The 12,026-nt window shown below is 41.3% G+C and overlaps 2 protein-coding genes across 2 annotated transcripts; both read left to right on the plus strand.

The window, feature by feature from the left end:
• Nucleotides 1–3,772: 3,772 nt before the first annotated feature.
• Bfra_006987 (putative duf300 domain protein) lies at nt 3,773–5,736 on the plus strand (the record flags this gene model as incomplete). Its single annotated transcript, XM_037337358.1, has 4 exons — nt 3,773–3,818; nt 3,872–4,025; nt 4,076–4,499; nt 4,555–5,736. The coding sequence occupies 4 exons, from the start codon at nt 3,773–3,775 to the stop codon at nt 5,734–5,736; spliced, it is 1,806 nt and encodes a 601-aa protein (XP_037186738.1).
• Nucleotides 5,737–11,202: 5,466 nt separating this feature from the next.
• Bfra_006988 (uncharacterized protein) lies at nt 11,203–11,982 on the plus strand (the record flags this gene model as incomplete). Its single annotated transcript, XM_037337359.1, has 1 exon — nt 11,203–11,982. The coding sequence occupies one exon, from the start codon at nt 11,203–11,205 to the stop codon at nt 11,980–11,982; it is 780 nt and encodes a 259-aa protein (XP_037186739.1).
• Nucleotides 11,983–12,026: the final 44 nt, after the last annotated feature.

Consider the following 12,026-nt stretch of genomic DNA (forward strand, 5'->3'; position numbering starts at 1 on the left):
TGGCGTAGGATAGTATAATATAGTACAGTATAGAGACATGTACCCATCCAATCTAGAGATCAGTTCTAAGGAGAATCTTTCGGGAAAAAATCCCAAGATAGAAAAAAGTAATATATATTGAAACCTCTATATAGGTAGGTAGATAAATAGTCCAAGTCTCAATACAATCCTCAAAACCGAATTTGAGTTTGATCTTATCAATACCGTACCAACTCTCTTCTCATCTTCCAATCCAGCATTTGTAATACAGACATTTCCACCGACTTTCTTCTTCTCACATAACAATTCATGATACATATACTAAGTCTGGGGTCCAGAAAGTGAGTGCCGGAGTCTGTGCTCGAAGACGGTATGTTTGAAGTGGAATGCGGAAAGTTTTATAGGAGAGAGACTAACTAAGATGATGTGATCAGGGACGTGTAGAGTTTGGGTGTTGAGATTCTAGAATCGAAGATCTTCATTAACCGTAACAATGGCGGGAGTCCATCTTGGAATCTGGGATGCAGGAGAATGTGTGTAAGGGTTGGAAAAAATCGAATCCATCACGGTCTACTCAACTCAACTCACAATTGGGGGAAAAAAAAAAAAAAAAAAAAAAAGAATGTCTCCTCGTGATATTTAAATATGATTTGATTCGAAAAGGTGAGTAGGTGGTAGGTATACTGCTTTACATCTTTGCATCTTCGTAGATGCGATTGGAGTTCTAGAAGAGCAATAACCCATGTAAATATAAATGAAACACACGTGATGAATTCCACGTGTTTGAAAAGAGAAGTTTGCATTGCATGAATGAAGGTCAAGACTCTTTGTTTCACGGGATTATTATCCGTTCCACTTGGGAGGATGACGAGGATTGAATCGAGTATGTTGATTCATTCGAGGTCTATGGAAGATGGATGTATTTCCACACTTGTGAAAATTATGCGTGTGAAGTCAGTCGTACTTCATTGACGCCATACTGATACTTTGATGGAATGGATTTAAATCATGATCTTCGTATTCTGTGGACTTTCCAAATCCTAGTAAGGTAATGCGATGCAGCAGATAATTAATTGAAAATATGTTGGTCGTAATAAATGTGAAAGAGCGGATGGCTATATATGTCATCTCGTGTCGTATCGTAGGGTAGTTTAGAGCCATTGATCCATGGAGCGAAAGGCTGTGTACGTAGGTGATAAGGATAGTGGAAGTTGGGTCTGAAAATCCAAACTTCCTTCCCACGTAAGGAGGCTCATCCTAATATCACATAGGTTGGTAAGCTCTTGGGATTTCTAAGAATAGGATCCGATTCCACATGGTCCATACTTTTTGTATGGACGAGGTGCTTCCGAGCCCCTTTGCTGTGTTGTTTCACGGGATGTATCTCCAGCAATTTCGATATTGGAATTCGAGATGTAGAAATTGGTATCGATTGCAATATGAAGTAAAGCAATACTCGTGTGCGTGTTATGTAAGTGGGAACGTAGGAGATGGAGGTGTACTTGGAGGTTGGTAGTCTCGATCAAAGAGTAGTGATGATCGATGTTTTATCAGGATAGACATGTATGCTAGCAGACTAGGTAGGGAGCTATGATTGTCTCATTTCATCACACGCTCGCACGATTCTTACCGTGCTCCTCCATATTCGCGTATACTTCGTATATGTATAGCGATACGGTCCTAGGTAAATAGCAATACGGTCCTAGGTAAATAGCAATACGGTCCTAGGTAAATAGCAATGCGGTCCAGGCAAATAGCAAAGATGGCTTGGACATTGTACCACCCACCTGCACAGTACGAGCGAGGCAAGGCCAAGGCTGTGTTTGGCGCGCGTAAAGATGTAAGTGATGGGCCATTCACCGGGGGCATTGATCGTAACAGTACCATGTTAGTTGGTGATGAGTATAGTATTCCGTGGTAGCACACTAGCGTGTGGCTGCAGATGAAAAGAGAGAGACTTTATCTTGTTCATGATGAAATGGGTGAAATGGATAGAAGAAATAGAAGAGATAGAAGAGATAGAAGAGATAGAAGAGATAGATCATTCATTCCTCCATCGCTGGTGCTGGTGAATGATTTAATATTCAAGACATTTCGGATGATAAAGTTTCTTTAGCTTGATGAAACGGTTAACGGACAACGGATAATGAAGCATTGGATGACTAATATGAACAGACGGCTTCGTGTAGATGTATGTCAGTACGGTGGATGTGTTCAGGTGGTGATTTGAATCATGGCATGTTAAAATGAGCCTTTCTTGGCGGAATCTCCAAAGATTAAAAAGAGTCGTCAGTCGGTCGGTTTTTCTGTAACATCATCCGTCTACCTGAGGGTCCCAAGCACATCTCACGGAGTTAATCATCACACTTCCGGATAATACAGATGGGTGGAATTTTCCATTCTCCAGTTTTACTTTCTGCTCTGACAGAAATATCCGATTGATGATGATGAAAGACATTAATTTGGTGAGTGAACAATCACGAAGACGATAGCCTTTTTGCTTGGCTGGTGGTGTGTGTGTGTGTGTGTGTGTATCTGGATATGGTGGGTAAAATAAGGTCCAGCTACCCAACTATCTACAAAGAGACTTTTGATCATGACTAGGTAGGTATGGTACGGGATGGGATGGGGATGGGATGGGATGATACAGATGATACAGATGATACAGATGATACAGATGATACAGATGTTATGGATATGGATATGGATATGGATGTTATGGTATGGTATAGTGTCCCGATATTGCACAGCTGCACAGCCTCTTTTACCACTTATTATTATTATTATTACAATTACTTACCTAGGCAAATCCATCCATTTCACATTCAATTCCACATTCACATTCCTTACAACTTTTACAACTGACCAAGCTGTGACCCTTACTTTTACCAGGTATCACCATCTCTCTCCCTCTTCTAACTTCTCTCTCGACGAAATTCACTGGTGAATCAAACCACAAACCACAAACAACCAACAAATCCAACAACCCCCCCCCTCCCCCCCAACCTTCCACGCCTTTTCTTACTTCATACATTCCCTACCAGGCATACATACTATTTACAACGCCGCAGTTCAAAGATCCGCACTTGCTGCACTGCACTGCACTGCACCATCTTGGCCCTTGACATTTTATATTCCTTGTCTTTCAAACCTTTTCATTTCTTACTTCCCTTCCCTCACTTATTCACACTCTTTTGTTCACTCTGCCATTTCCTATCTTCCAATTGTCCTCGAATCCTTCCCCCTCCCCCTGGTGCCCTAGACCATTTTCGACTTTTCCAAAACTTCATCTTCATGCACTGGTCTGCTACCTAGATTTCTGCTTTCTCTTTAGGCAAATCCAACTACACACAAATTGTCGCAACTTCGCACATCCATCCATCAACCTTCACCGTTTGTCAAGAAAAGCGATTCGATTAACTTTGATACCCATTGGAGCGAGCGATACAGTCACCATTCAGATTTAGAATAAATCAATTCCCTTCCATTAAGATACCCACCCTTGTACACGCCGGTCTTCAAAATTGGGCCTACAGATTTATCTATTGTTGGATCCTGAAAACCACAGTCGCCATTTCCTTACTTTCCACCCGCTGTGATCCATCACCGAATTTACGCACCCTTTTCCATTATCAAGACGACTACATATTATAAGAGCAGAGAAGGAACGAGATACATTAGGGTTATTGGAGAAATTTAGCATTCGACGGGACTTGAAAATACGACCTACGCTGGCGACGACGGTGCTCGAGTTGTCGAGCTGTTCCACAGTCGATCGACAACAACCGCAGTTATGTTCATCAACACAACATGCAATGCGACGCTGGATGATATGCGAAGTATGAATTCCCTTGACCAAATAGTGAGGAAAAAATACTGATAATGATGGTAGTTGGGAGGTCGGAAGAAGTGTTGGTAGGAAACCTCACATTCCATGATTTGGGTATATTAATTTCCGCGGCGACGGCCTTGATCGCCATCCTTCTCTCCCTATATCTCATGTGGATGCATGCACTGCATTATACAAAGCCCTATGAGCAACGACAGTATGTGTTTTCAGCCATGCACTCTACACGTGTATACTAATCCTTGGTAGCATCATCCGCATTCTTTTCATGGTTCCGATTTATTCAGTGGCGTCCTTCCTGAGTTTTTGGCAATATTGGCATGAGATATATTATAGTGTGATATCAGAGTGCTACGAAGCATTCGCCATCGCCTCTTTCTTTGCCCTCCTGTGTCATTATATTGCTCCGGATCTTCACAATCAAAAGATTTACTTTCGAACCGCAGTTCCGAAGCCGTGGGTTTGGCCGGTAACTTGGATGTGGAAATGTTGTGGTCGCGATAAGGGTCCTTGGAGAACACCAAGAAGTGGTTTGACATGGTTCAACATTGTATGGGCTGGTGTCTATCAATATTGTTTTATTAGAGTTACCATGACCATTTTAGCTGTGGTCACTGAATACTTTGGCAAATATTGTGATTCTTCGGATTCTCCAGTATTTGCTCACATCTGGGTAATGTCCCATTTCTTTTACCATTAAAACTCCCGCTAACTTTTTGATGTTTTAGATTCTAGTCATTGAAGGTGCCGCAGTGACAATTGCGATGTTTTGCCTGATTCAATTCTACATTCAACTCCGTACTGATCTTGCTCCACATAGACCTTTCCTTAAAGTTGTTGCTATCAAAGCAGTCATCTTTCTATCCTTCTGGCAAAGCTTTGCCATTAGTATTCTGATGTCATCTACCATTGGTATTGTCCAGCCAACCAAATATTTAGCATATCCCGATCTGAAGATTGGTATCCCTAACATGTTACTCTGTATCGAAATGGCCATCTTCTCGGTTTTGCATTTGTTCGCATTCCCTTGGAGACCGTATGCTTCGGATGCGACACCCGTTAAATACCCAACTTCACCCGGTGATGGTTTAGAGCCGATCGGTCCTAAGCAAGGTGGTCCTCTCGGAATTATGGCTTTCGTTGACGCTATGAATCCATGGGATCTCGTCAAGGCATTTGCTCGAAGTATGCGTTGGTTGTTCGTAGGTGTCAAGCATCGGGAAACCGATCCTTCATACAAGCCAGCCTCTTTCAATAACGACAACGACATGTCTCTTCAATCTACAAACTCGGAACCGGATACATCATACAAGGGACGGGATGATGGTTTACCGATTGCCAACGAGTATAGACAGAATACCTTTGGTAATAATAAAGGAGCTATGGAAGGTGAGGAAGGAGTTGGTCTAATTGATAACGCACAACCTAACCCTACAAACCTCAACCATTCAGGCTATATTCCAGCAGCTCAACGTTATAACTCCGAAGGGTTAGATATCACCGCGAATGGTGCACGATACAACAACCCAGATCGCCTGATGACAAACAATCCAAGTCCCGGCTCAATACGGAGGCAGGAGAATCCCATTGGAATTGCAGTAACAGGAGAGCCAGAACCATACTTAACTCAAGTAGCACAAACACCATATGTTACACGACCGGTATCACCATACAGTGTACGGCAATTATCAGAACCAGAAAGGTTTCTCGAGCAAAAACGAGCTCAGCGAGCTGCAGAAAAATCTGCACGAGATCGCGCTGATCAAGAAGCACGTGAACGAAGTGCAGCACCTTCAGAACAATGGGCTAATTCAAGAAGGCCTATACACCCCAATGAGCCACCGAGCCATGTTCATAACGCATTATGGGGATCACAAACGCAATCACCCCCAAACACGGATAGATATTAATAGGGAGAAATTCACGGCCTATTGTATAAAACTTTCTTTTCCTTTACAAACAAATTCGATATGCGTCTCATCAAAAATTGGGAAGCTTCAATGGATGCTTACTGCATGTAACATTGGGAATGGGATAAACTTTCATGGAAAGGGCGTTGGGCGGTGTTTTTTGTTTTTTTTTTTGATGAGGGGAAATTATGATTTGATGCGCTTGCGCCAATATACATTCGTGCGGCATCTGCCTTGCTTTTTTTTCTTGAGGGGACGGTAGAATTCGGCTCCTAGGCTGGTTGTGTATGGTGGCTGTATAATCAGCGCCAACGCACAGTTCATTTGTTATATGTTCATTTGTGAATAGGAATAGCTCCAAAGGCCAGGGGGTATTGGAATATGGTAATTATTGAGCTGGATTCATGTGGAATACCAGGTTAAGGCGTTTTCGAGATTGAAAATGTTAGTTTGGATTCATAGCAATTCGTAACATGACAACTCGCGGGGTGGGAAACAAACATGGAGGGAGGGAATTGGAAACTGTGTGTGATGGTTAAATAGTAAACTGTTTGAGGAACTTTAAAAATGATGCCATTCTCTGGTGCTTGAATTGTTGTGAGCTTTTGATGGGATTGTGATGAAGTGTGTGTATATTATATTATATTATTAGTTTATAATTAAATTGTATTATGTATGTATGTATGTATGTATGTATGTATGTATAATGAAACAAACTAGATAGGTAGTATAGGTAGATGTATGGATGAAAACAAGCGAGGGGTTGATGGAGGGGTAGCTGATGAGTATTGTAGAGGTTGGAGAATGGAAGATGGAGGATGGAAGATGGAGAATGGAAGATGGTTTTGGGGGGAGGCAGAAGGTGGAAGATGGATAGAAGGTGGTTTTGAGGGGAGGGAGAGGAGGTTGGTGAGTAGGGGGGAGTGGTGGTTTATTAATGATTAAGATTCGATTTGGAGGGTGGTATGGTATGGTGTTGGGTTGGGTTGGGTTGGGTTGGGTTGGGTTGAGTTGGATTTGGATTGGGATTTGGATTGGGATTGGGATTAGGGTTCTAGGATTTCTTTTGTGGTGGGAGGAGAGTGAGGGGGGAGAGGGTGAGTTTGAGTAGTGAGTTTGGATGTAACTTTAGATTTCGAGAGGAGTTTTGGGGGGAGGGGAGGGCAGCGAAGAGGATTGTGGGTTTGGCTTGATTTTTTTTGGCTTGTTTTGGGATTTGGGTTTGGGGTTTGGGGTTTTGTAAGGGGGAGGGGGAGGGGGAAATGAGGATGAGAATGAATGAGTACCTGGGTTAGAGAAGATCACGATTAGGTATATTTCCCCTTTTAGTTTTCTGGGCTTCTAACCTTCTGAGCTTCTGAGCTTCTGAGCTTCTGATTTTCTATGTATTGTTCCTGCTAGAGATATAGTATATACAATACAGCTTTAACTTAATTTTATTTCACTTCATCTCTCTCTCTGCTTCACTTTGAGTTTTAATTTGCATTCGATCCTGATACACAAGCTACCTAGCTAGCTAACTAGCTAATAGAATGGACGGATGGATGTATGTATGTATTCGAAAAATTTGGATTGTTTGGATTGTGGGTTGTGGATTGGATTGTGAATTATTGGGAGTTTATGAGTTTATGAGTTTATGAGTATAATATTAAAATTTGAGTATCTTAATTCTTTGGGAAATTTTTCCAAAAGAAATGAGTTGGTTCAAGAGGAGGTGTGTATATGAGTATGATATTAAAATTTAAGTATCAACTCTTGAGAAATGTTTCCGAGAGAGGTGGCTTGATTTTGGGCGTAGGTGTGTGTGAGTATGAGTATGAATGAGTGTAATAAGTTCTATCCTATGAATTAATATTTGATTTGAGTATTGGGTTATAGGGATATAGAATCTATCATAGACGTGTACGTATATAAGAAATCCTGTAGGTATGAAGATTGTAATCCCGATCAATTTTGAACTTTCTTTGGAAAAGAGTATTGGAGATATATTAGGGAATGGGGGCATGAATATCTTGATGCTTCTACGAATATCATATCGCGCTTGCTTTGTTTATTTTTGTTTACTTTCATTTACCTACTCGAGAGGAATGTGAAGTTTGAAATCTGAAGTTGGGATTGCGAGATATGATTACTAGTATCGTATCTATTATCTAGAAATTGGTTAGGAAATTATGTTTTTCGACTTGATTGGATATACTGTATTATACTGTATTATACTATACTATATACATATATTATGATCATAGCTATATAGAATAATATTATAGCGGCTATCACACTATCGAGATACGGCTCTGAATATTCGGACATTTCTTGGATTATGTCATATCCTGTTTTCTTTGATGGAATTATACAATCGGGTTGTGGATCCAGGTACTATCCAGTTCTTCGTCTGGGTTGAGTTGAATAAACTATTGGAGATCTTGTTAATAGTGCTCGCTTCGTCCGTCTCATGGTGGTAACCATTGTATCTGTAGCGATACGAGTGAATATGCACACGTGAGTGTACTAGTACACTAATGTATAAATGTATTGCATATAGCTCTCGTAGTTCTAAAACCTAGAAGAGATTAGATACAATACCAATGAATGCATTGTATCTATTATAAAGACGTCATGATCACCACCGAGGTGATACCTACAGTATCTAAAAGCGGTGCAGCTTCCTCGTATCATACTCATGTCTTGCGAACAGAGATAAAGATAAAACTGCCCCTTTGACGCGCATTTCGAGGTGGTCGACTGCCAGATGATCTGCTCGTTGGGGGTTCTTGTATAAGAGATTCAATCTGGATTTGTTTTGTAGGGTCTAGATCAGAATATCCATAATCTTTACAGAATTTCGGATTTTGATTCCATATATGAAGTAAATATAGGGAATATTCTCTGTAGGCTTTAATAGTAGTTGGAGAAGCTAAATTTAATCAGCGATGTCGATATAAATTGAAGGGGAGTGGGATAAAGAGTAATGAGAGATTCTGGTGCTGAGAGCAGTGAAAGATATGGATTTGAAATCTTTCAATATTTGAGAATGCTTGACTAGTTCTAGGAAAGTATAATATTCTAAGCATTGTCAATGTACCAGAGACATATAAACCCTAGAACAGCTTACTCTCTGAAGATAGATTCAAAATCAGCAATCTTTTGTTGTGATAGCAGGCCGGCCGATGAGAAGCTTTATGTTGGTGCAAAAAATCTTACTTGAGCGTGCCACAAGATTACGCGCACTATGTGTCTCGAACTGAAATGTAAAAGTGCCGGACTAAATGATGATATTAGAACAACGATAAAATAGAGAGCTCGCCGGTATGCTGGGGTGAAGCATATCTAAGCACGAGGAAGCGTCCCCACGATATTGAAGTGCTAGAGATTGAGACATCTGAGAACTTTGTGGTGGCTAGTGGCTGATTCCGATAATAACATCGAGAATAGTGATCGGATCCACCATAATAACCCATAAGAAGAAATGACGATTCCAATCCCAGCTTTCGGTAAAGCAAGCTTCATTTTGTGACTACTGTGTTTGATATCGATTCTTGCTTGAGCATGCGGATGGTAAAGTGATATCCAACATTGCAGAAGGCCCCGATGGACATTTGGAACTGCAAACACAATAATGAAAGTATGGTTCACACTCAGAACAGCGGCATGTAGACTCACCGACGAGAGTCAATGGTACCTCCATCTTCTGAAGGAACAAGCACAGTCAATATCTCATCAGTTCTTCACCCCAAAGGCACAAGTCATCGTGAACTTTTGACAAGATCGTCTTCAGCCATAGTCTATGGAGAAATTACGAATCTCGATCTGGTATGCCAGAAGAGTCCATCAGTGTCGATCTGCCGTGTGTTCTTCAACATTGTTCTCAACATCCTCTTGAAGGTATGCGACTAAAATAACATTAGACGGCTCATACTTTGTATACAAGAGATGCAACAGAACAGGTAGTTCGAAATTGACGATAATCATCCGAAGATCGTTGGCGGCCAGTACCGAGGCCGGTAACGAACAATTGACCAATCACCCTAAAAATAGATTTTGAGATGAGATTATAGTAATTTGTGAGGTATTTGAACGATTTTAACCCTGGTTATCACTATACGAAAACAACTTCAGTTGAGATGCATCAAATATGTTAACTCTCAGGCTTATATTTAGATCTGTTATTGAATAACAACTAATTGAAAGAGGTACATATTTCCACATTTTTATTCCATGTTCAGGGAGCGTGGCCAATCATTCCTTACCGGCCTCGGGACAGTACCGGATGGAATGGGAAGGACGTTTTCGACCCCAATCCTTCCTCTTTCACGTATTGTCGCATTAGCTGAAGATGACCTCGAAGAGTGATAACAAATAAGTAGATACTTATTTCTTTGTGGAGAGAGTCAATGGATAATACTAAGTTGGAGTGAGAGGATTAATGAATGGGATACGTACCATTAGAATCTTGGTTCAAACGCAAGAATAATTACTCTCAAAAACACCAATCCCGAGTCTTCGGGATTTATTCCTTTTTGTAGTTGAGAAATTATGATAAATCGTCTCTTTTCATCTGAGTGTGAAGTATGAAGCCAGGAATTATTGGAACTACGCAGAGGAGGTTGAAAAGGTGTCCAGAAATAACCCACCTCGCAATTGTATTTCGATAACAGGTGACTGACCATCGACTTTTCAAACCCTTACCACAATTATTGATTGTAATAACATGATAACAAAGCGAATCACGATTTCCATCAAATACTCAATCTTCCGGGACATATCCAGCTACCAGAAGATCGCAACAACATCATGGAGGCCGATCGGTAAGCCAACCAACTGACTGGTATTTAATTTTCTGGGTCTTTTCGCCCACGATAATGTGCTTCACTGGAAGAATTTTTCTAGCTGAAACTGTCATCATGAATGAGTATCAGAGCTATCAAAATTGTGGAAATCTAGACCCAATAGTAGACCATCTAGCTGATGCCTAATTTTTTACTGAAAAATGAGCTATTGACCGACCTACGATCTGGCCTCAACAAGCGGTTATCAGACCCAGGTCTAATGCAGAGGTCACTGTCAATTCGGATATAATATCTATTTGGAGGTTCGAGTGGTCGATGACCAGGGTAGCCGTATTTTTTATTGAAAGTCGTGCTCAGGTCCATCGACACCACTTAGACCGGTGAAGAATGACGAAAGTCAATCAACAATGGAGCTTTGTGACGTGGTGGTTGTATTACCACCTATCTTACGATGGAGCTGAGAGATGGTGGAAGGTATATAAAAGCACGATTCCACCCATCAATAGCGACACTATCACAACAATCAACTCAACATCACAACAATTAATTCAATAGCTTAGAAATCTCAACTTACAACCTTAAAAACCATAAATATATATATATATATAAGAGTCATCTCTTATACACAATTATTACGGACTAAACGAATCTACAAAATATCCATTCAGATCCAACCAAAATGTCAAGTTCGAAAGTAGAAACAACTGAGGCAAAAATTGCAAGGCTTGCAGAGCATGCCAGTCTTGGAACCTACAGGGGACATTGCAGGAATGTAAAGGACAACGAGAAACATCCAGATGTTGTGAGATATTACAAGGCGGTTCGTACTTATAACGCCACGAAAGGCAAAAATGAGGTGAAGAAATTCCAAACTGCCCGAGGTCCAAAAGGTTCAGATAAAGAGGTTAAAAAGTTGAGAGAAATTGAGGTTGTTAGGGAATTTGAGAAAGCAGAAAAAGACATGAATGAGCTCGCCCACAAGGAGCCCGTGAAAACGCACCGCGAGGCCACAGGTGCTAAGAAGACAATGGAAGAAGGAAACCCTGAAGTGGTGGAATATAACATGGCTAAAGAGAGCTTGAAAGCTGATAAAGAGACAAATAAGGCCAAAAAAAGTCTCCCTCAACCTTCAGCTAGCTCAAAAAGGAGCACGCCCAATCACCCTAAAGTACCATGGGTCACGGAAAGAGCCCCAGTGCGTGTACCTGCGCAGGCTCCTCCATCGGCGGGCAATGTTCCTAACACACCAAGAGGCAGATCAAGAGGTGGATCAAGAGACAGATCGGATCCCCGGACAGGTCATAAGCTTCCAGCATCTGCATCCAAAAACGATGAGCGCAAAATAAACAGTGGTAAGCATCGCGTACCAAGTCCCCATACCGAGGCCGAACTTCATTTCAAAGATGATGGCGTAGACGTAGTAAGAAAGGTGAAGACTAGAAAGTGGGGTTTAGCATAGTTGGGAGACAGGGGAAAGAGACTGCGGACTGATCGCTGGGAGTT

Source organism: Botrytis fragariae, assembly GCF_013461495.1.
Source record: "Botrytis fragariae strain BVB16 chromosome Unknown tig00000795, whole genome shotgun sequence".
In the NCBI taxonomy this organism is placed as follows: domain Eukaryota; kingdom Fungi; phylum Ascomycota; class Leotiomycetes; order Helotiales; family Sclerotiniaceae; genus Botrytis; species Botrytis fragariae.